The following is a 21,885-nucleotide window of genomic DNA, read 5'->3' as shown; positions in this document are numbered from 1 at the left end:
GTGTATGGGGTCAGCTGTTGTTTTTACTCATATTTAACAACACCAAGATGGAGAAATAGATAGGGTAAGGGATCTGACCAAGATCACAAAGTCAATAAGTAGCTGAACTGAAACTCCAGATTTGCACCTTACACTTTTACCAATAAAGCATACTGCACAGATATCAAGATATATGTGTGTGTGACGTGTTGGGATAAGAAATAGAAAACATCTACAGAAAAACATGGATAATAAGTATATTTATTCATCCACAAATAATAATGAATTCCTACTAAGGTAATCCGAGGAAGGCTGGGCTTCTGAAGGTCTGAGTTAACCTGCTATCTCTCTGTGGATGCAGTTGCTATGGGGAGTATAAATTCTCAGGAGGCATGGACCAAAATCTCCGGGACTGCAATCTCAAAGCGAAGCACCACACAGAGACCTTGGGCCAGGCAGGGAGTTGGTTCTTGCCTAACTGCCATGTAGCATGGCTTCTTCTGCTGCAGTGGATGTGGTATAAGAATTAGGTTTTCTTTTCAGGGTGAGGAGGCAGCAAAAGTGTCAGTCCATCTGCCGTGTCCGCTATGGGGGCTGGGCAGAGAGTGTGAAAGAGATGGCAAGTAGTTTATTCCTTTCGTAGAGGGTAAATTTTCACTTTCACAGATGGATGATAAAACAAATCTGAATGCAGTCTTACAAATATCCGAGTTCTAATTAGGAGCTTAATGTTTGCAGCCCAAGCTGGGGGAATACGGAGCCTCCAAAGTAATGCGGTCTCAATCAGATAAATGTCCTTTCTCTAATTATTAATTATTATAAAGTCAATAACAGGATTCAGCTGAACAAAGTCCCCGGGGGCCTCTTGTTCCTGGCAAAACTCCAGTATTTATTTTCCAAAATTTTTATTTCAACACCGCCACCTAGTGTCCAGTTCCCTGAATTACCAGGCCTCAGGTTACCCCTTCAGGGAGAAGCTATTTAGGTCTTAGAAAAGTTAACAGTCTCTGCCTTGGGAAAATATCTATGACAATTTGTTGAATGGAAAAAATTAAGTTAAAAAATGGTATGTACTATATATCTTTGTACATATAGACTTGTTCAAATGTGTATATGCATAAAAATCTGGAAAACTATTCTCCACATAATTGATGGTTGTTAAGATTTAAAGGAACTTTTGTCACTTCCTTATTCTTATCTGTACTTCTTCACATTTTCATAGCAATAATTGATCATTTGTGTAAATAAGGGGAAAGTTGAACTTCAAATGAGCCCCCAAGATGAGAATTTACCCAAATATATAAAGTAAAATATATTCAACAGAAATGTATTGAGCATCCAACTATGTACAATGTATTCTTTTGAACTTTAAGTACACTGCTAAAGTCAGATAATGTCTTTCTACTGTAACACTAGGTACCATTTAATGTATGTTTACTATGTGTTAGTCACTATACTGAGCTCTTTGCGTTATGAACCTTAAAACAATCATGGAGTTGAAACTGTTGAGGTGAGAATACTGAGACTCAGAGAGGTTAAGTAACATACCCAAATTTACAAAGACTGTATGAGATTCAAATCCAGTTGCTTCTCTAAAACCTGAACATTGAACCACTATACAATTCCCCTCCAACTTTCTAAGAGATTCCGCCCCACATTATCCGTAAGTATGGATAGAAAAGACAGTTAATTTTTTTGAATGCCTACTAAATGTCAGGCGCCATTCTTTAATCCTCATAGAAATCTATTAAGTAGACATATCTTAGAGTACAATCACATGAGAAGTAAGCAAAGTCCATCTTTAGATAACTTTACCTAAGGTCGCAGAGGTAATAAACACAACAGATAGTGTGTTAAGCACTTGTTATATGCCGGGCCCTTTTCTAAGGACTTAACATGTATTGATTGTTTTAATCCTCCAAACAACCCCATGAGGTAGTAGGCATGATTATCCTTCTCATTTTGCAGATGAAGAAGGCTCAGAGAGGTTGAGTAACTTGCCCAAGACTTAACCTAGTAAATAAAAAATCTGATTTTTGAACACAGGTTTGACTAACTCCAAAGCCCAGATCTTTCCCTCTATCTGATGCTTCCTTGGGCTCAGGGTAGTGATCAACACATATTTAAAATAAAGAATTGAAAGATAAGTCTGCCACCATTCCAATTTAACAGAAGAGAATCTGGAGCCCATCAACTTGAACACAGTAACATTCCATGGTCACTCAGTTTGTCAATGAGATTAGAATTCAGATTGCCTGACTCAGCCCTCTTCACATCCATAAAGTTTCTTTTGCTATGTAGAAAGGTAACATGCTCACAAGTTCCAAGAGTTGAGACTTGGACTTCTTTGGGCGGGGCGAGGGGGAGGTGCGGGTAGGATGAAGGGTGACGGGACAGGGCAGGGCATTATTGTACTAACACAGCAGAGTAATCTTTAGAGTTTTTACATATTTGAAATTATAATTTTAAAAATTTGTTCCCATAATTGTTTATTTTCATTAAATCAACAATGAGTCCTTAAGAAGGTTGCTATTTGAAGTGCCAGTTCTCCTCTCACAGAGAGCAAACCCAAATTTCCTTATTTGTTTGGTGGCAGCCTCCTAACCCTCTGGGAGAATTCTAAGGTTGAAAGGCCATACTCCACAGCGACACTTCTGGACTGTACGCTGTTTACCACCAGACCAAAGTTCACATGGAGCTGGTAAGTCTTACTTTTTGTGCAGCATCTCCTCCACAACCTACTATGGTTTCTTATCCTGAGAAGTACCAAGACAGGTCACAGTTGGAGGGTACAAGGTGGAATCTGGGTGAATCCTATAGAAAAGAAACAATGCAAGATGAGGTAGGTTTGAATAAAAGGAGTCAATGAGCATGAAAAGACTATTGGACACTCATGTAACCAATACTCCCAGCCAAGATGTGGACTATCTCCACATCCCAGAAAGTTTCTCCCTGTGCCTTTCCAATGACCCTTGTGCTGCCCTTAAGGCAATAACCATTCTGATTTCTATTCCCATTAATTAGTGTTGCCTGTTTTTGAACTTCATAAAATGGAATCATATAATACATACTCTTTTGTACCTGGCTTCTTTCACTCAATATAACATTTTTGAGATTTAGCCATGTTATTACATATATCAGAAGTGCATTCCTTTTTATTGTTGAGTAGTATTATATTTATAAATATGCCAAAATTTATTAATTTTTTCTCTTGTTGATGGATCAATTGTTTCCAGTTTTTGCTATTATGATTAAAGCTGCAATAAACATTATTGTTAGTAGAGGCCACCGGACTGACAACCCCTATTAGCTCAAAGGTTCTCTCCCCTTTAGCACAGTAGGGCAGTATGTAGTGTCCTGACAGAGATGCACACAAATAACCCCTAGGTTCCTCCCCAACCAAGCACCTGGTAGAATTGCATTTCTACATCCTTTTGAATTTGGATGTGGTCGTGTGATCTGCTTAGGCCAATGAAAAATGATATATGTCACTTCTAGGCAGTCGTTAAGAACCAAGGAAGAATTTTCTGTTTCCTTCTTTCCCTCCGTTATGGCTGCTCCATTGGCCTGGGTCCCAGAGTGAAGACAATTTGAAGCGGACACACAGTGGACATGCCGTATGGGCAAATTTCTGTTGTTTTAAGCCAATAATATATTTGGTATTATTTGTACAGCAGCACAACCCATTTTGCCCTGATTGGCCTCAATTTCCTCATCTGTTAAATGGGGATATTAATAAATTTTACCTCCTTAGGATGTTGTGAAGTTTAAATAAATAATGCATGTTTTTTAAAATTTTAGCACACTGCCAGATGCATACTACTTTTAGGTCAACAAGAGCTATGAGAGTGGAAAGTAGCAAAGAATGGCTCAAGATCATCCAGATTTTTAATGACAGAACCAGTTTCTTTCCTCCCAAGGAGTTGCCTGGAGATTCTACAAAAGTGGTGATTGCCTATTCAGATATAAAGATTTTGGCTTCCAAATATTGTCATTTTCACCAACATTCATGTTAACATTGGAGTGATCATAATTTCCTCTAATTCCTCTTCTATTTAACTTGCTCGTCATTTCTCAATAACTTATGTTCTAACCATAGGAACTACAACCTGCTGATCTAGGTTTACCTTTCTCCCAATTAAAGTAGCATTTCTTCAAGTATCTTCTAAAATTCTTTGTTCTGCCCCATTTTAAATAATGCCCAAAATTAGACTTCCTGGGAGAGATTAATGTGCAGTTAACAGATATCACCATTGTGCATCACCCTGAATAGTAAATCATCTTTTGGTTTCTTACATCAAAAAATTATTACTACCTGCCAAATCAAAAATAGTTATTCACAAGTTTAGGATTGAATGGAACATGAGAAAAACATAATCAACAAATACAAATGCAGTGTTAAGAGTCCCTGTTTTTGTTTTTGTTTTTCAATTATGAGTCCCTTGTTTTTAAGGCTTTATGTTTGGTGCTTTATTGAATATTAATTTAAAAGTGTGTATTTGTGAACTTTCTCCTTTCGTTAGTGTTTCAATATACCACAAAGTAGGACAAGATCTGTTCACAAGAAGTTTATAATTTCATTAGCAGGATAATATATTCACATGGATCGTTAATTAGGAAAGTTAGCAATACAAGGCAGAATTCAATATTTTCAAATTCAATATTTTCACAGAATCCCCACTTTCCTCTATTACATATTAATACCACAAACTGACTTTTGAAAGCCCTAGGTGCCTCAGCCTAGAACAATGTCTGACTCTGTTCTCCGTAAACATATTTTCGAGTGAATAGATGAGTGATGCTGCTGCCAGCCAAGTTTCATTCCAGCATTATCCCCACTGAACAGGTTTTTGACTATTTTGCCTCATCTTGCCCATCCTATTTTATCAAAATTAGTGAGAATAAGATTCCAAGGATGAATTTAATTTTTATAAATGTAATATAATAGAACAAAAATGTAAACTATATTTTCCAAAAAGTGCAATCACAAAAGCGATGTATCTATAGCTTCATCAGAATCACTAGTCTATTAAGCTATAGAGGGGAAAATTTTTTTAATGTATACAAAATACTTACAAAATGCTAAACATTATCACCAAAATATGTGTCTAAAGTATGAGATGAAGTTGAATATCCTGTATTAGCTCTCTTGGAATGAACCTCCTCACCCTTTACAACATGTAGGTGTACTGACCTCCACATTAGACAGTCACATACATTCTGAGGAATGCAGTATGTTTGTGCTAGGGGATAACTGGTGTGCGTCAACAGAGTAGGAAAAATGAGGAAATGTTACAGGCACTCTGAAGAGGTAGGAAACTCTGTGGACTCTGAGGAGGAGATGGACTTGAGCTGAAACTTGGAGAACAAAGTAAGCATTAGATACACAGAGATGAAGTAGAAAGAGGAGTCGTACCTATGGAGAAGTGCCTGTAAAGTGTGTGAAGATAGAATCCAAAAAGCTGTGAGCATAATCAGGGAGGAGTCTTACTGGTTGGGTTGGTGTGAACAAGCAGTTGCCGGTGATCATATTGGGATAGCAAAAACAGAGTCCATTAGGCTTAGCTTGCACTTCATTCTAAGAATAATTGGGTGCCATCAAAGGTTTCTGGATCAATTGGGGATATTTCAGACAGGTTCCTCTGGAAGGAATACGTAGTATTGCAAGAATTTTAGAAATATGTAGAGAAAAAAGAAACTGCTCAGAGACTCAGGTTAGACAACCGTAGGACTGGTCCAAGCAAAAGTAATAAGACTTTGAGCTGGTGAGAGGACAAAGAAAAAGAGAGAGAATCAGAGAGCCAGACATGAGAGACGTCACCAAAGAACAGACATTCATGCCATTTTGATTTTGAAGGGTGGAAAATACATCCAGTATAACTTCAAAGGTTTGAATGTGAGTAGCGCTATAACATTGCCGTTAATAAAGTTTGAAAATCAGAAGTGGAAACTCAAAGGTGAGAGCAGATGATGGAGCAAATGAAGGGGATAGAAATCACGATGTGTTTCATTTTAGTTTACTGAGTTTAAGGCAATGGTGAGAGCGAGTTGGAGAAAAATCCATTTTAGAAGGTTAAAGAACATTCTAAGGGTGCAAGCCTATTGTAGTTGGGGGTCAAATGGAATTCTGTCTTTGGTATCCCCAGTTACCTACCTTTCTTGAGCTCATCCTAGTACCAGGGGCCTAAGGCTCTAATCTTTCCATTTCTTTTCCCTGCCCTATGCAGGCCCATCTGGGAGATTCATTTGAATGTTTTCCCATAACCTAGCCAGACTTCTTAAGAGATAAGCCTGCAGTCATTGAACTTCAGGCAATTAGAGAGTGTCCTGTTCTCTACAAATAGCTCTCCCAGACAGTGTCTCCCGGCCTCGCCTACAGTCCTCCACCTCTGCTCTCCACAATGAGATAGGGGCTTGGACCATATTTCTACATCATGACCAGAGACTTCTCAGGATAGTACACTGTGCTAACCAGTCAAATTTGGTTCTTGACTGAGCCAAATCTCCCTGCTCTGGCATGTCTCACACTTGAACTAGCAGGTCAGGGATGAAGCCTTGGCACTCCCCCTTCAGCCTAGTCCCCCAAACTGACAGTAGAGATCAAATATATATTGCATACCAATTGTCTCCAACTAAAGGTACCACGTTCACTCAATCCAACAGACGGACTAGGGAAATAAAGTACTACAGGAAGATTCCAGATGTGTGTCAGGGATGGAAGCAGACTCCCTGAAGCTGCTGCAATCAGTCTTATCAACAGCAATTTCTGGAGAAATAAGGTGTCAGGGGAACAGGGGGAAGGTGATGATGATGATGGTAGTAGTATGTGTGTCTATGTGTGTCCCCCATCATGTAAATGTGCATGCACTGAACTAGCAGGCTTTTCATGACAACCAAGGTGGATAAGGTCTCACATGGGATCACAAGAACAAAATCAGAATAGGAATCTGAAAGAATGTGAAATACTCAGGCAAAAACGAGAAAAACACAGTTACCAGGTAGAGAGATCAGGGAAGGTGACCCTGCATGGAAACTCCAGCCACTAGTACTGCAAGTCCTATATCTCACACCTTGTGCATAAAATCAGGCCTCCCCAATGGGGAAGGCCCTAAATACTAATACTTGATCGAGTGATGATTATATGGCATCATCTGCACGGTCAATTGGAGCCAAAAGTTGTTCAGATGGTTCATTTTTTTCATTGGTATCACTCTTTCCCCCTTTCAATCTATATTTCCTTCTCCAAAAGTATCTACATTTTAAATTAAGATTGCTAAAAGAGGGTACTATTTAAAACAAGAAATACAATGCATGATGAAAGCATTGGGAGAAAAAACTTTGGGGTGGTTAAAAATTTTGCTGTTCTTGCAAAGGCTTTCTGCCCCTTGATATACCACTTATATATGGCCAGACTTCTCAAAACACCCTTTGTAAGACTTGGAGAATCGCATGTTCAGCTTTACCTAATTTCCTCATAAATCTCTCGCCTTTTAATCAGCTAAGTGGCTATCTGCTCAATTTCCCTGATTTATTGATATCTTTTGAGGGCTGAGGATTTATGTCCAGACACTAAGTGATTAAATGTAGATGAAAATGGCACATCACCATAATAATGATAGAAAAAGGAATCGTGACTAAGCATACATAAGACCTCACAGAGACAAATGCAGACAGCTTCTTAAAAGAGCAGGCTCCAGAGCTGCAGAAAAAACTGCAATCAAGCTGGGTTTTACACAAAAATCTTCTCAACTCCTCTCACTAGAGATGCCGTCACATTCGCTGGCTCGGCAGTTCCACAGAATCGTGGCCCCCTCAGAATTCACTGTTTCAAGAAGCAAGGAGGAATCATAGGCTGCTAGCTAAACTGAAAGGAATCCGGGATTCTGTTTTCTTCTTATCTGCCAAAACTGTACGACCTGCAAAGGATGTTTCCACTTTTCTGAAACCTCCATTTTTCAACTGTAAATCAAAAGCAATCCCTGCTGAGAACAGTTGTTATAAACCCTCTTTTAAAATAAAGCATTTTAAGAGGACATTAAGGAGGCGCTATAAAATGAGTTTATTCTTTGTCACAGGTCTGTTATAATTGTTAGAGCGCCACCTGCTGGAAACACCACTGATAATACATAACCAATTTTCTGTGAGATGCTGGTTATCAGAAAGGTGAGAAGCATTAGCTACCTATTCACAAAAGTGAACCTAGTTTCAAAATACAAGTAGTAAAAATGGCACCAGCAATTTTCTTACAGTGTCACCACAGTCCAATTGCACAATTTATTACTTCTCTACAACACTAGGGGACAATCTAGCAACTATTACACTGTTCAGCAGAGGTGGTTTTTAATGGCATGAATAACTACAAAAAATATTGGAAAATCGATATTATTTTAATGGACTGAACGATAATTTACAGGAGGTTCTCGACTTAAGAATGTATTGTGTTTCAAAACATTGCATACGACAGATGTTTAAAAACACATTGCCCAGACTGGTTAAACTCCTAGTCTTCACAACTTATTTAAACCAGGATGAAGAGCCTTGCAGTACTATCATTTAATTGCCGAGTGTCATTTGCAGTACTGCTTCTCTGGAACACTAAATTCTAAGTTTCAACGTGGGATGCCCAGATGGGACTGGCTTTGCCCCGCCCCAGAGCAAGCAGGCAGGGGGAACCACTTGGATTAAGTGGGATGGGTGGAAAGAGCACAACGGGGTAGGATAATTTACTACATACACACATCTGCATACAAGGCTTTACTTTAGGTCAACCTTCCCTTTAAATCTGAACTGGAACCAGGCTTCATTTAATAAAAAACAAACGGGAAAACCAAAAGACTAGAAAGATGAAAAAAAAAAAAAAAAAGACTGCTGGAAGAGTTGGGTACCTGACCTGGAAGAGATCAACCTGTGGCAAGATGGAGCTGCTAAATGGCAAGCACTTCAGTAAGTGCTACAAGGAAGATATGAGTAAGTGCCCCGGGTGCCTAAAGGAGGCGGACCCAGCCAGGCTGGCCTGGAAAGATGACATTTGAGCTCAGCCCTGACAAAAATGTGGGATGTTATCACCTGAGATGCCCTTCTTCATCACTATCCCTATATATATACAAGTTTATTCTTAAGCAAGGTATTTTAAGAAATAATCAGTTATTAATCAAACTTAAAGTCTTCCCCCAAAATGCCAAACATTTTAATGTAAAGTTTTTTCACACATTGACAGTTGTTACTGGGTAGGAAGTGAAAAACAAACATCGGTTTTAACCGGCTGCAGAGAAGGAAAGTTTATTTCATTCTAAAAAGTAATTTAAAAAAAGAATAACATTAAGGTAATTCAGAATTTTAAAATGTTTACTCTGTTTATATGTTTATATCTGTGAGCTCACTCTGAATTCCCCTCCATCTTGGCATAGCCCCAAATAGACAGGTTTGTTTTACCTTACAGAAGACGTGATTCTGAAAAGTTGGATGTGGAGAAATCTTGAATATATTAAGTGATTTGAAATCTACTAGGGGAACTGGTTAATCAAAGAAATCACACAGTGGGTATATTTTCATGAAATCAAAATCTTTTAATAATATGAATACTTACCCTCAATTTATTCTAATTTTACCGAAAAAAAAAGTTCACATACAGAGTATTTGTATGGTGGCATGCTGGTAGTTGCTATCATAATGATGTTATCTACCTATTAACACTTTGTACTGAAGAAGTATAAAAATCTCATGGCACAGAAATATTGAATAAGAAGCAGTGTAGTATCCTCTTTTAACAATTGAGAGAGGGTTCCTCGGTTTATTGTACCCCGCTTTAATGCTTCTATGGTACTCACGCCTGCATCTCAGGATTTCACCCATGCTGCCCTACCCATTTTCCTGCCATACGCAGTCATCAGACTTCATCTGTGGCTGTGGAAAATGAGTACCTCAGAAGTACAAAACCCAGATCGCCAACTGAGGAAACCTACTCTAAAACCATCACAGACCACCCCTGACCACCCAGTGTGACCTAGACAGCCCACTTTCAGGCCCTGTCCTGAAGCTGGCTCACGCCTGGGTACCTGCCCCATTCTGCTTTCCCACCTGTGCCTCCAAGACCTCAGGGTAGGGCCCACACCTGGTCTCTCTGACACTAATAGATACTTGTCCTCAAACACACAGAAACACAGTCCTGGCTTTGGCTTCTGCTTTATTTTGCTATTTCTACTTTTGATACATTATTTTGTATTTCTTTGTTAAATCTAACCACTGGATCCAAATCCAATGCTTTGGAGTGATTGCGCTGAGTCTGACAATTTTCCAAGTGTCCCCTCAGCAGTCGACAGGCTCTGCTTTACCCTGGTGACTGCTCTTCATTTCCCAAGAAGCCTCGGGTGTGCGTGTGCACCTCGTTCTCCAGCTACAAGACAGCAGAGTGGGTCTCCTGGAGGTTCTCCTCAAGCTTCAGTCCCAGATTGTCGATTCCAATGGTGGTAACTGGTGGCACGCTGCTCTCGGCCGGCTCCGCCGTGCGTGTGGAGGTGGAGCAGTACAGAATAAACCCCAGCATGATGATAGTGAAGGACAGGATGTAGAGCCCAGAAAACTAGGAGAGAACAACAACTGTGGATTATGCTCCCTCACATACACACCTTTGCATCTGCCTTTTGCCAACCGTGCTTTTAGGATTACCTTCTCATAATCTTTTTTCCAAAAGTTGCCTAAGAAGATGCTAAGGCCCAAAACCCTCCCATATGTGCAGCCTGGTGAATGCCTGGGCTCTGACAACATCACCTGGCACATCAGCCAAGTGGTTCCTTGCATCTCTAGGAAATAGAACTTCTGCCTTTTTCTGTGATAATCTAGCTGCACCCTACCTCATAACTAGTTCTACTTAAGGAAGGGAATCAAAGGCCAACATGGATACCATGAGAGAACCCAACACAGGCCCAAAGGCTACAACCAACCGAAGATCAAAGGTGCACGTACAGATACGACAACCTGTCAATGCCCCTCATGTATGCTATTCCAATAAAATTATCTTGTCTCTGTAGGTAAGTGTTCCATGGTAAAATTTATGGTAGACTGAGCAGATTCAGATTTTTAGAGCTGAAAAGAATCTAAGACATCATTTTTTCAGAAGAGTCTAAAGCCCAAAGAGGTTACTGGTATAAGGTCCAGTAGGACAATCACAGAGAATGGAGCCCTGCAGGAAACATCGCCTATCCTCTCTGCTAAGAGGACCGATTATAGCAAGAGCACGTTCTGACAGATACACCACAGGATGGATGGGGTTCCTGCCGACCTTCCCCAACCTGCCCTTTTTTAGGCCTGAAAAATCACCACCCAGTAATTAAGACAGAACGCTAATTCATTGTGCATTTTTGCTGAAAATGACATTCAGATATACCCCAAAGTTTAAATAAACAATAAGTACTCTGTATATTTGCTCTTGTTTGAACTGAGGATCCATACAAAAGTTCAAGTATTAAGGAAATTAATGTTTTTAAAAGCATGAAAAATAAAACACAGAAAGAGAATAGGAAAAGACTGACCAAGAATGGTGTAGTAAAAATTAGGGAAACTATATAGCATAACTATGTGTAATTAAATGCCCAGGATAATTTTTTCCCCGTTGGAACAACTACACACAATTTATGAATGGTTCTGCTAACCTGATTTTAAAATTAAAAATGGGGCATGCAATTTTATTAAAGCCAATAACTATTTTTAAGTTAGTTTAGATTTCATAGTATGCCCAATAAAAAAAAGTTTTAATGAGGGATAACAGAGAAAAACAATAACAAAACAGAATGGGTTGAAAAAGAGAAAGAAGATGAGGGAGAAGAAAAAGCAAGATACACTTTTAAAAGTAAAAAGAAAACTAAATAAGATTATTTATTCATTCATTCATTCATTCATTCATTCATTCATTTATTGTGACATTGGTTCTAAATAACAGTTTAAATGATCATTAGGTAGATTGCTGGTCATCTCTAGCTTTGTGTGAGCTTCTGTGGGTCACGGTTGGCTTCAACATAATTTTTTTACAGATGCTTGATTACTTGTTAACCTTAAACCTTTAGGACTCACTTTAAGGAATGGATAGCTACAGCTGTTCCCAAAGCAGAAAAGCCTTCACTGGATTCAATGATGATGCAAAGCCAGTGATAAAGTTGAGATGAGCAACCAAACTAATTTCCTACTACTGGCTGTAATTCTCAGATCCAATACTCAGCACAGTGCCCAATACATAGCTGGTGTTTAATAATGTTTGTTGGGGAAAAAAAGATTCAGAGAATATTAGGGGAAGTTAAAGCTATTTAGAGTACCTTGAACTTTCATATTTTATAATAAAATATTTTATCATGCTCTCCCATAAAATGTTCACTGTTACCTGTGAGAAGACCTATATAACTTATTCAAAACATGTCTTATTTGGTTCAGTGGTTTTAAATGTTTAAAAGAAAAAGTATCTTGACCCTCTTAAGAAGGCAGGTGATTAAATCAAGACATCTGTATTAAAAGAGAGAAATTCTGAGGGAGTGAGGTAAGTCTCCTAAACTAGAGATTCCTACCTTTTTCTTTATTTAAATTCTACCCTTTGTGTCTGGATATATACAGAAAGTTTCCGTGGCTATTCTGTTTAATAGGTATTTACTCAAGATCAATTCCAAAGGAGGCAAAGTCTGATACAGATGAATGTAGTAATTTTTCAATCTCTATTCAACTGTCTGTTTCAAAAAATCAGAGCTAAAGTTATTTTAGATACTACAATTTAAAAAAAAAAATGATGATATACTGGACTTATGACTCTAGTCTTTAAAAACTACTTATAAAATGGTAGGTATTTACTTTATGCTCTGATCAGTTTTCCACCATTGTAATTTACTCTGAAGATCACAGCTGACCTACTCTTTGCTCCTAAGTCTTGAAACAACTTTTGACCAAAAGCAATAAATCTGATCTGAGAGAAGAGTCAGCTGCTAGACAGTCAGGGACAAGGAAACATAAAGCAAAAGAATTGGAAAGGAATTTACAGTTTGAATGTTCCAATTTTGAAAATAACAGTTTAAAGTCATGTGGCCAAAACAATGATCCAGAGAAGAGCATTTTCATATTAAAGTTAGGGCACTTAAAGAGCAAATATTTACATTAAGGGAGCTTTGGTAGTAACAAATGTACTTTTTACCTTTAAGCTTTTATTTCTTTAACCTTACTTCCTCCGTGGACATTATTTTACTTATGACGGAAAAGTAAAAGTTAAACTACTAGAGCTAAATTGGTATGTCTGGTTTAAAAAATAAAAAAGCACATGTGAGCAGAGCCATAAATTTTGTACTGGTGAGCTCCTGGGCTTTTTTTGCTTATAGTAGCTATCAACTGACATTGAACTTCTGGTCAAAACTCTTATTATACTAATACTAAGATACTATTTGCCTTTTTCACTTTCATTCTCTTACAAGTGTACAATGGAATGTTCCAGAGGATACATGACATGTGACATCACAAGGCAGAATGAAGAACTAGATGTGAGAATCCAGCCATTTTCCATTAAGCCATACATTAAAGAGATTTTCAAAAATGTAAATCATTGCCATTTCTGCTAAACTTTTTAATTGGGGAAATCGTTTTTTCAAAAATATATTTTACACTAACATGAGTTTATTACTTTTTAATGAGTTACTATTTTTAAAATATCTTGGTTTTAAATTCTAACATGATAAATCATAGATGTAAGTGGCTTGTAGTCCTCAATTTTTAAGCATCTAAAAAGGGTCCTGAAATCAAAAAGTATAAGAACTAAGCTCCTAAGAGTTTTCAAATTAGCTGTGAAGTACAAAAAAATCTACTTATTTAGTTCTCTCTAATGTGTAAGACTTTAAATTCATACATAAACTTGAGATTCTCATCTTAATAATGAAAAGAGGGAGAAAGGTACAGTAGAAAGAAGACAGAACTATAAGACTGATAGGTGAAGATTTAGTCTTGACCTTACCAAAAACCAGCTGCTCAGGGGAAGTTACTTAATTGCACATAACCTCCCTGGGCCTTTATTTCCCCAACTCTAAATAAGAAAAGGTGTATCAGATTCTTTGGAGAAGATATATTCATTCTCCTGCTTCCCTTGACACTGATCCACTTCCTCCCATCCCACTGTCCTTGGAATTACCACGCGTAACAAGAGCTTTTACTGATGGGAGTAGGTAATACTTGTGAATGCTGTGGTGGTGTGGAGACAGAAAAAGTCTGAAAAATCACCAGACTGAATTACCTTTAAAGTCTCTTCCACCCACTACATGCATAATAATATAACTAACCCCCTTCCCTGTCCATCAGGTACTCCAGACTTTTTATCTCTATACTAGGGCTTTGCAATATATGAGTGCATCATCAAATCAACATGTCATACCCTTTAAACTTATACAACGTTGTAGTCAATTATCTCTCAATAAAGCTGTGGCAATGGGAGTGGGGTGGTTGAGAAGCTCAGAATGCCCAGCCTAGGTTAGATGTTCTCTCTAAGTCAACAGTAACTCTGGGACTCCTTGTTTGTCACCAGGCAACACGCATTAGCATTTCCATACACTAGTGTCCTGGACTACACCAAAGAGGAAATCACTGCATTTCACCTTTTAGAAAAACCCTAGGAGAGCATTTCTTACTTGGGCCATTTTTCTAATTCAGAAGCAGTAACAAAAGGAGAGAGAACTGTTCAATGAAATTCTTGCCAAAAGAAAGAGGTTTTATTTTTGTATCTAAAATCTTGAAGAAACCTGCTACGTCTTTTGGACTAAGCAAGTGTTCTTATTTGAACATGATTTCTATTTGCTTACCTTATAGCCAAAGAGAAAGAGTCCAAAGAAAAGGCTGTAGAGGTCAGCTGTCAGGATGCCCAGGTTGACAGAAGTGGCACTAGTAATTTTAATCACCAGTGGCATGAAGCTGTACAGACAAAACATACAGAGGGCAAATGCCACAAACAACAAGGCTGTTTAAAAAAGAAAGAAAGAAAAAGAATATCTATTATTATAGTAAGAAATGAGAATGCTTAAGGTTTGGCTACCATATAAAATTCCCTGATCCTTTAGCATATGATCTGCAAAGCCCATTGTTATCATCAGCACTGCAATGGGACATATAAAACTCTCAGAAAAAAATAATAACAAGATGTGATGTGAGTGAAGGACCTCAAAAATCCAAGAGAGTGTTAGATAGTCAAGCAGATAACTTTCACAAGATGTCTGAGGACTCAAACTACAGATCTAATTGAAAGCTACTATAATTGAGGTTAGTCTTGTTCAGAATTCCTAGTAAAGAAAGGCTATTCTTGAAGGTAGAGATTAAAGATTAACTTCTATGGAGAGTCACTTACAAGTTCTCAGAGAAACTCAGTGTAAACCACTGTAGCTCTCTGTGTACTGAATTACTCTGTGATTTCACAAAACTGCCTAAATATTATTAAAAGGAAGTATTTATTTCTTTTCTTTTTTTATTTTCAAGTATACAGTACATTGGTTAGACATCTATATAGTTCATAAAATGATCCCAATTACTCCCTCCCCCCAACCCTCCGCTTACCCAACATATTAATGCTAACTACATTCCCTATGCCATGCTCCCCATCCCTGTGACCAAGAGCTACTTCTTTAGCCCTTTACCCCATTCTCCCAGCTCCCTGCCTCCAAACCCCCTCCCCTCTGTCCAACACGAAATTGTACACTATATTTGTGAGTCTGTTTTGGATTAGTTTGTTATTTTTATCCCTTAGATTCTGTATATAAGTGAAATCATATAGTGTTTATCTTTCTTTGTCAGACTTAAATACCTTCAAGGTCCAGAAGCAATATCTTTTTCCATCCTCTTACTTTTCATATGCAGGGGTCTTGTGTTCTTATCTTTTCAGCCACTCTTTCTTTTGGTTGGAGCACTTAATTCTTTTCCATTTAAGGTACTTGTTGATAGGAATGTAGTTGTTACCATTCTTTATTCCTGTTTTCAATACATGTTTTTTCTTCTTAAAGAAGTCTCTCCAACATTTTCTGTAATACTGACTTGGTGGTGATAAATTCCTTTAGCTTATTTTTGCCTGGGAAGCTCTTTATCTGTCCTTCAACTCTAAATGATACTTTGTTGAATTATTCTTGGTTATATACCCTGGGTCTTCATCCTGTCGAATATTTTTTGCCAAGTCTCTGTCCTGCATAGTTTCTATTGAGAAATCAATGCCAGTTTTATGGGGGCTCCCTTGGAGGTAACTATCTGCTTTTCTGTTGCTGCCTTTAATATTCTTTCCTTGTATTTAACCTTTGGAATTTTAATTATGATGTGTCTTGGTGTGGGCCTCTTTAGAATCCTGATTTTTGGAATTCTCTGAGCTTCCTGGGGTTTTATGTTCATTTCCTTTGCCATGTTAGGAAAGTTTTCCATCATTATTTCTTCAAACAGCTATTCAACAGCTTAATTTCTTCAGTTACACAGATCAGATGAATATTTGGAGCCTTAATAGTGTCTCATATCCTCCTTAAATTATTTTTATAGTCTTGGCATCTTTTTTCTTGCCATTCTGATTGAGTGTCCTGTTTGGCTTTCCTGTCCTCTAGATAGGGCATTTGATCCCCTTCTTTATTCACTTTGTTTATTCCATTTAATATACTTCTCATCTCAGATAATGTGTTCTTCATTTCAGACTGGTTCCCTTTTATAATTTCCATTTTCATTTTTATGTTTTCTATCTCTTTGCTGAAGTTCTCACTGAATTTATCTACACTTCCCAAAAGTTCATTGAGCATCTTTATAACCAGTGTTTTAAATTCTGCATCTGTTAGATTACTTGACTCCATTATTTCTGGATCTCTGTTCTGTTCTTTCATATGGTTTCTGCTTCTTTGTCTTTCCATTTTGACTACCTTTCCGTGTCTGTTTCTACGTACTAAGCAAAGCTCCTAAGTCTCCAGTCTTATTAGTGTGGATTTGTGAAATGTGGCCTGTTCCTGAGAGGGATTCAGCTGCAGGCCAAACTTAGCCCAAGCCTCTACCCCTCCAGAGCCACCTGTTAAGATTCAGTAAGCAATCCACAGATGCTATGCTTATAGTTGCCTCAAAAGGCCACACCAGGACTAGGCTGCCTCCACTGTGAGTCTCAGTTAAGGAGCACCTGACTCGCTGAGGGTACACCGGGATGTGGCTTGGGTGGAGCCGCGAGTTGGGGCAGGCGGGGTTTCAGGGAATCTTCTGGGTGAAGCGACCTTTGTTTTCCAGGTTGATGATGTCTCTGCTATGGCAACACTGTGTGGGGAGTGGGGAAGGCTCGACAGGAAACAACGGATACCGCGAGCACTTCGGTACAAAGCAAGTCTCGCCTCAGCCCTCACTCCGACAATGTCTCCCTGTAAGTCCCTGCCGCCCGCTGTGCGCAGCCGAATCAGCACTGGTGCTCAGAGCGAGCAGGTCCATCACCGCAAAAATCCGCTCACTGTCATGGGCCTTTTCAGAGGCAGCTGCCACTGCTGCAGCCTCCGTCTCACTCAGCTGCTGGGGACTGGGCAGCCCTGCATCCTCACCCCGCCCAACCTTCTGCCATTGCAGGGTGATTTCCTGGACTTCTCCTTAGTTGTATGGCTTGTTCACCTAGATCCCAGGTGATTTTTTTCTTGCTGCTGCTCCTTATTACCATCACAACTTTGATTTGGTATCCAGAACGATGAACAGAGCCTCTATCATCTATGCTATTTTTTTTCTCACCCTGAAGTATTTATTTCTTGATGTGTGTTTGTCAGTTAGAGGAAAGGATACTGAGTAAAGAATTATCATTTATGTACATACCAATTTTCCAATCCCAGTCAATGTTGGCAATATCTTTATATTCCACAAGCAATCTAAGATTAAAACAAGAGATCACAGAGAGATCCACATATTAATTTTCACTATTTTATAAACATTTTAGTTGTTACACTTTAGATAAGGTGAGGAATGATATCGACTTTTGAATTATTCTTAAAGTATAAAAATAACTGTCTTTTTAATAAAAATTACTAACAATAAAATTAAAGGAGTCAATAAACACATATTTGACTCCCTCAGAAGCACTCTTCAATAGTAATCAGCTATAGGAGAAAGACAGTTAGGTTTTTCCTTTTAATAGGAAGTTAATATTTTCTGTAAATAATTGAAAAAGAAAGTCTTAACTGGTAATGCCTGGACCACATGTATAAAAAAATGATGCCTAATTCTTGACATTCAAAAATCCTCTGCTATATTTAGCAAGTTACTGAGCTCAAATTTGAATTTGGACCAAATAAACACTGAATATTAGTAGTTAGAAAGTTTTCATCAATGATATAATTGCTTTTTTTTTGTTTGCTTTTAAGGAAAATTTTAGACTCTTACAGCTGTATGCCGCTGATAATTGTTCCAAACAAGCCCACCATTCCTAAAAATTCCTGTCTGCTCAGCTTCTTCACAATGTATTCTTCACACACGTTAGAAACGGCGTAGAGGCAAGCCCCAATAAGGACCAAGACGTCACCAATCAGTACATCACTACCTACAGGAAGACAAGCCAGAAAAAGGAGCACATTATCAATAGGGTAACCTTTCTAGCTTGCTTCCAGGAGTTTATCTGGCTCATGTTTACTTGACGTTAAGATTTTATGGAAGGAGAAACCCAATTTCTAGAAGTTTAAGGACACTTGATCTTACTTCCCTGCACAATTCTTCCGTGATTTTTCTTATTTTGATTCTCCAGACAGTAAGAGACTAGTAATATGGTGGTATATGCCATAATTTAAGGCCTCATAAAATGATTCCATGACATGAGAAATCAATGAAATTTATTGAAGGCAATTAATTGAAAACTAAAGGAAAAGAAGCTAGGTAAACAAGATAATTTCTCTCCTAAAGCAGATATTGAAGTCACCTGTAGACTGGGTGAAATCATTGACTCCATCGAGATTTTTATGCTATTGATTGTCTGAATTTTGATCCAGAGACTATCGAAGTGTTTTAATCTACAGAATGACTGAAAAAAGTCAATCATCCAGTGGACAAAGAGTCTCTATTTGATTTTTTTTAAAAAATCTATAATAGGTTTTCCAGTAACAAATCCAAATGCATGGGCCAAAAGAAGATTATTGCAAATCTATAAAGAAACTTCTTTCATGAGACAAAACTAGTGTGACAAAAAGGAACAAGAACTGTGGGCAAGTAGGTACATAAAGAGTGCTTTGTGGAAGTGGTTACAATACCAGAAGCAAGTAAATCTAAAAATATATTGAAAAGACAGTTAACCAAGACATGTTTTCTGCCTTTTACTATGTCTTCGAAAAATAAAAGTGAAAACCTAAGCACAATCTTTTGCTGTGACTGAACTGGAGAAACAAGTAATACATTCTTACCTGAATCGTTTTTCCTTTCCGCTAATATGTCTGCACCAACCATAGTTCCTACACCCAACAGAGAGACAGCCACAGCAATGAAGTGGACCACTCTGTATCTTGCATAAAGAATAAACCATGAGAGAGCCATCAACACAGGAATCCCAAAGCAATCCAAAAGCTGCATGGAAGGAGAAACAAACAGCTTAAAACATCTCTCATTAGCTAAAACATGGGTAATTAAGTAATAATAAGTTGGTATTTATTGAGCTCTATACTAAACACTTTACCTGGATTAACTTCATTTACTCCTCACAGCAATCCTATGAGATTAGAACTGCAAATCCCATTTTACACATGAAGAAAACAAAGGCACGGAGAGGTTAAATGAGTTACCCAAAGTCACATAGTTAAAAGTGAAATGGAGGGCTACTGAACCCAGGAATTCTGCCCAAGGGCCTGTGCAATGTACCTCTACACTCCCACCTGCATCTATCTTTAGGTCCAATGGGCAGACTTTCCTTCCTGCGTGTACCCATTCACTCAGTCAACAAATATTTAAGCACTTTGCATGTGGGAGACACTGTGAGGAGCTGGAATATAGAAGAGAACAAGAGAGACACAAGCCCTGCCCTCAGGAGCATGCAGAAGGCTACACGATGAATGAATAATCACACAACTAGATATCAACTGCAACTGGGCTAAGAGCTACAAAAAGTACTGGTTATTATGACAAAGCAAGCAGGCACCATCTCCTTGACAAAGTGTCATCCAGCTCCACCATGTAAGACAGACACTTGCTCACAGCAAATACTCTTGCTCATCTGTACCATACGCTCCTCCATCGCCTGTTGATCCTGGGTCTAGAAAATACTTGCTACACTCTTGATATCGCCAGTCTGGAAGGCAGGGAGATTAAAGGTGCCAAGATTATAGCAAATCCAAAATCATTTGTATAATAAAGGAAAGAGATTTCATTCGCTCAATTCTTCACAAATTTCATGAAGTAGTCAAAGATAAAATATATGCTTTATACTAATAATCTTCCCAAGTCTGCTGTTTTATTGCTCACTTTGTTTTTCTTTTAACCTTGTCCCTGATTCTCTCTGTCTCGGTTTAACCTTGGACAAGGCCAGCCCCTAAATCTCCAGCAGCCTGTTTGATCCTGTCCACAGTTGTTTACTGATTGCCTTTCACTGCAATGTCATTACTGGAGCCAAGCACCATGTGCAGGAATGGGCACCTTGCCTTGTTACTTATTCCAGCTGCAGAACTCTCATCTCCTAAATGCTTTATTGAGCCTGCCTGAATAAAAAAGCATTAAACAATGCAAATGATAATAGCTTGTCCCAGAAGGGATCCTGCTGTAATGACTTAACAAAATCTGAACTACATTCCTTAAACATAAAAAAGTGGAATACGTCACTCTAAAAACTCTCATGGGAGACACCCCATCATCAAATTGTGTCATAAAATGAAACTTAAATTTCCTCTCTTTTTAAACAACTTTCGGTGGATAATGAGTGGCCATATAAGGGAGTTTCCTATGTCATGGTAAGAGTACCGGAGTCTTCAGGCCTCCAACCAGCTGTGTGATCTCCAGCCAGTCATTATCTGAGTCAAAATATGAAATGAAGATATCAGACCAAATGATTTCACAAGTCGCTTCCAACTCTAAAATTCTAAGACTCATCTGACATCTATCACATTGTCATTTATTTACACTGAATCTCTTTTTAAAATGTATTCTTGGTGACAGATGTCTTCTCTTTGATGCTTTCATTTCTAAGAGTCTCTCTATTTAACTTAATCTTTGAATAGTCACAGTATGCAAGGTACTAAGCAAGACCCTGGGGTGTGAGGGAGACATAGGTATAAAACTGAGTTAGACTTTATTAGAGATACAATGGAGTATGGAAGAGAAAGTAAAATTGAATTAGGTGTTAGAGAATGGAGGAGGGGTGCTTCAAAAAGGGCTGCATTCTAGAAAGGATAGAGTAACATAAGAGAGAAGAACTCAACTGTGGGCGGCAAACATGTGGCAGTAAAGTGGGAGGAGACGTGAGTAGAAACCTAGGCCGGGGGATGCCCATGGCCACGTCATCAACTTTGTGTAAACTACATTACTAGTTGTAAATACAGAATCTTCGAAGGAATCCTGAAGAAGGAGGTTCAAAGACCATCAAATTTCAACTTCCACCTTTTCAGGTTACCCAGACCAGAGACTTCCTAGAGAATAAATAAGCTAAAAGAATTCCACTGACAGGAACTCTCCACTGCTGAAGGGAGATTTAGTTATTAGATGGCTTTTTAAAAATACTCTTCTCACTAAAACTGTAAGTATATAACTTCTTCTGAGAGGCTGGGATGAAAGAAATTATTTTTGATAGTATAAAGCATTAACCTCAGTCACAAAAACTCAACGGTAAGTGTTCTGTTTAACAAAGCCTTTATGTTTATGCCTTGCACCAATTCAGAACTTCTAATCATCATTAGTCAGAGATCAAAGTTTCTGGAAATTGTAATCAAGTAATTAAATTGTGTGTGAAATTATACG

The 21,885-nt window shown here is 38.3% G+C and overlaps 1 protein-coding gene across 2 annotated transcripts in view; it reads right to left on the bottom strand.

The window, feature by feature from the left end:
• Positions 1–9,520: 9,520 nt before the first annotated feature.
• The window catches only part of SLC35F2 (solute carrier family 35 member F2), a 52,394-nt gene continuing 40,029 nt past the window's right edge, over positions 9,521–21,885 (bottom strand). The window contains exons 4-8 of one of the 2 annotated variants that reach the window (XM_016160588.2): positions 19,350–19,509; positions 18,343–18,499; positions 17,779–17,831; positions 14,790–14,944; positions 9,521–10,558 (exon numbers count right to left, since the gene is read on the bottom strand). In XM_016160588.2, the coding sequence (XP_016016074.2) occupies positions 10,373–10,558; positions 14,790–14,944; positions 17,779–17,831; positions 18,343–18,499; positions 19,350–19,509 (711 nt within the window). In that variant the 3' untranslated portion in view covers positions 9,521–10,372. The remainder of the gene's footprint in view (positions 10,559–14,789; positions 14,945–17,778; positions 17,832–18,342; positions 18,500–19,349; positions 19,510–21,885) is intronic. The other variant, XM_016160589.2, reaches the window with a different exon arrangement.

Source organism: Rousettus aegyptiacus, unplaced genomic scaffold (genome assembly GCF_014176215.1).
Source record: "Rousettus aegyptiacus isolate mRouAeg1 unplaced genomic scaffold, mRouAeg1.p scaffold_m13_p_5, whole genome shotgun sequence".
NCBI lineage: Eukaryota > Metazoa > Chordata > Mammalia > Chiroptera > Pteropodidae > Rousettus > Rousettus aegyptiacus.
This window is presented reverse-complemented; position numbering and strand designations above follow the sequence as displayed.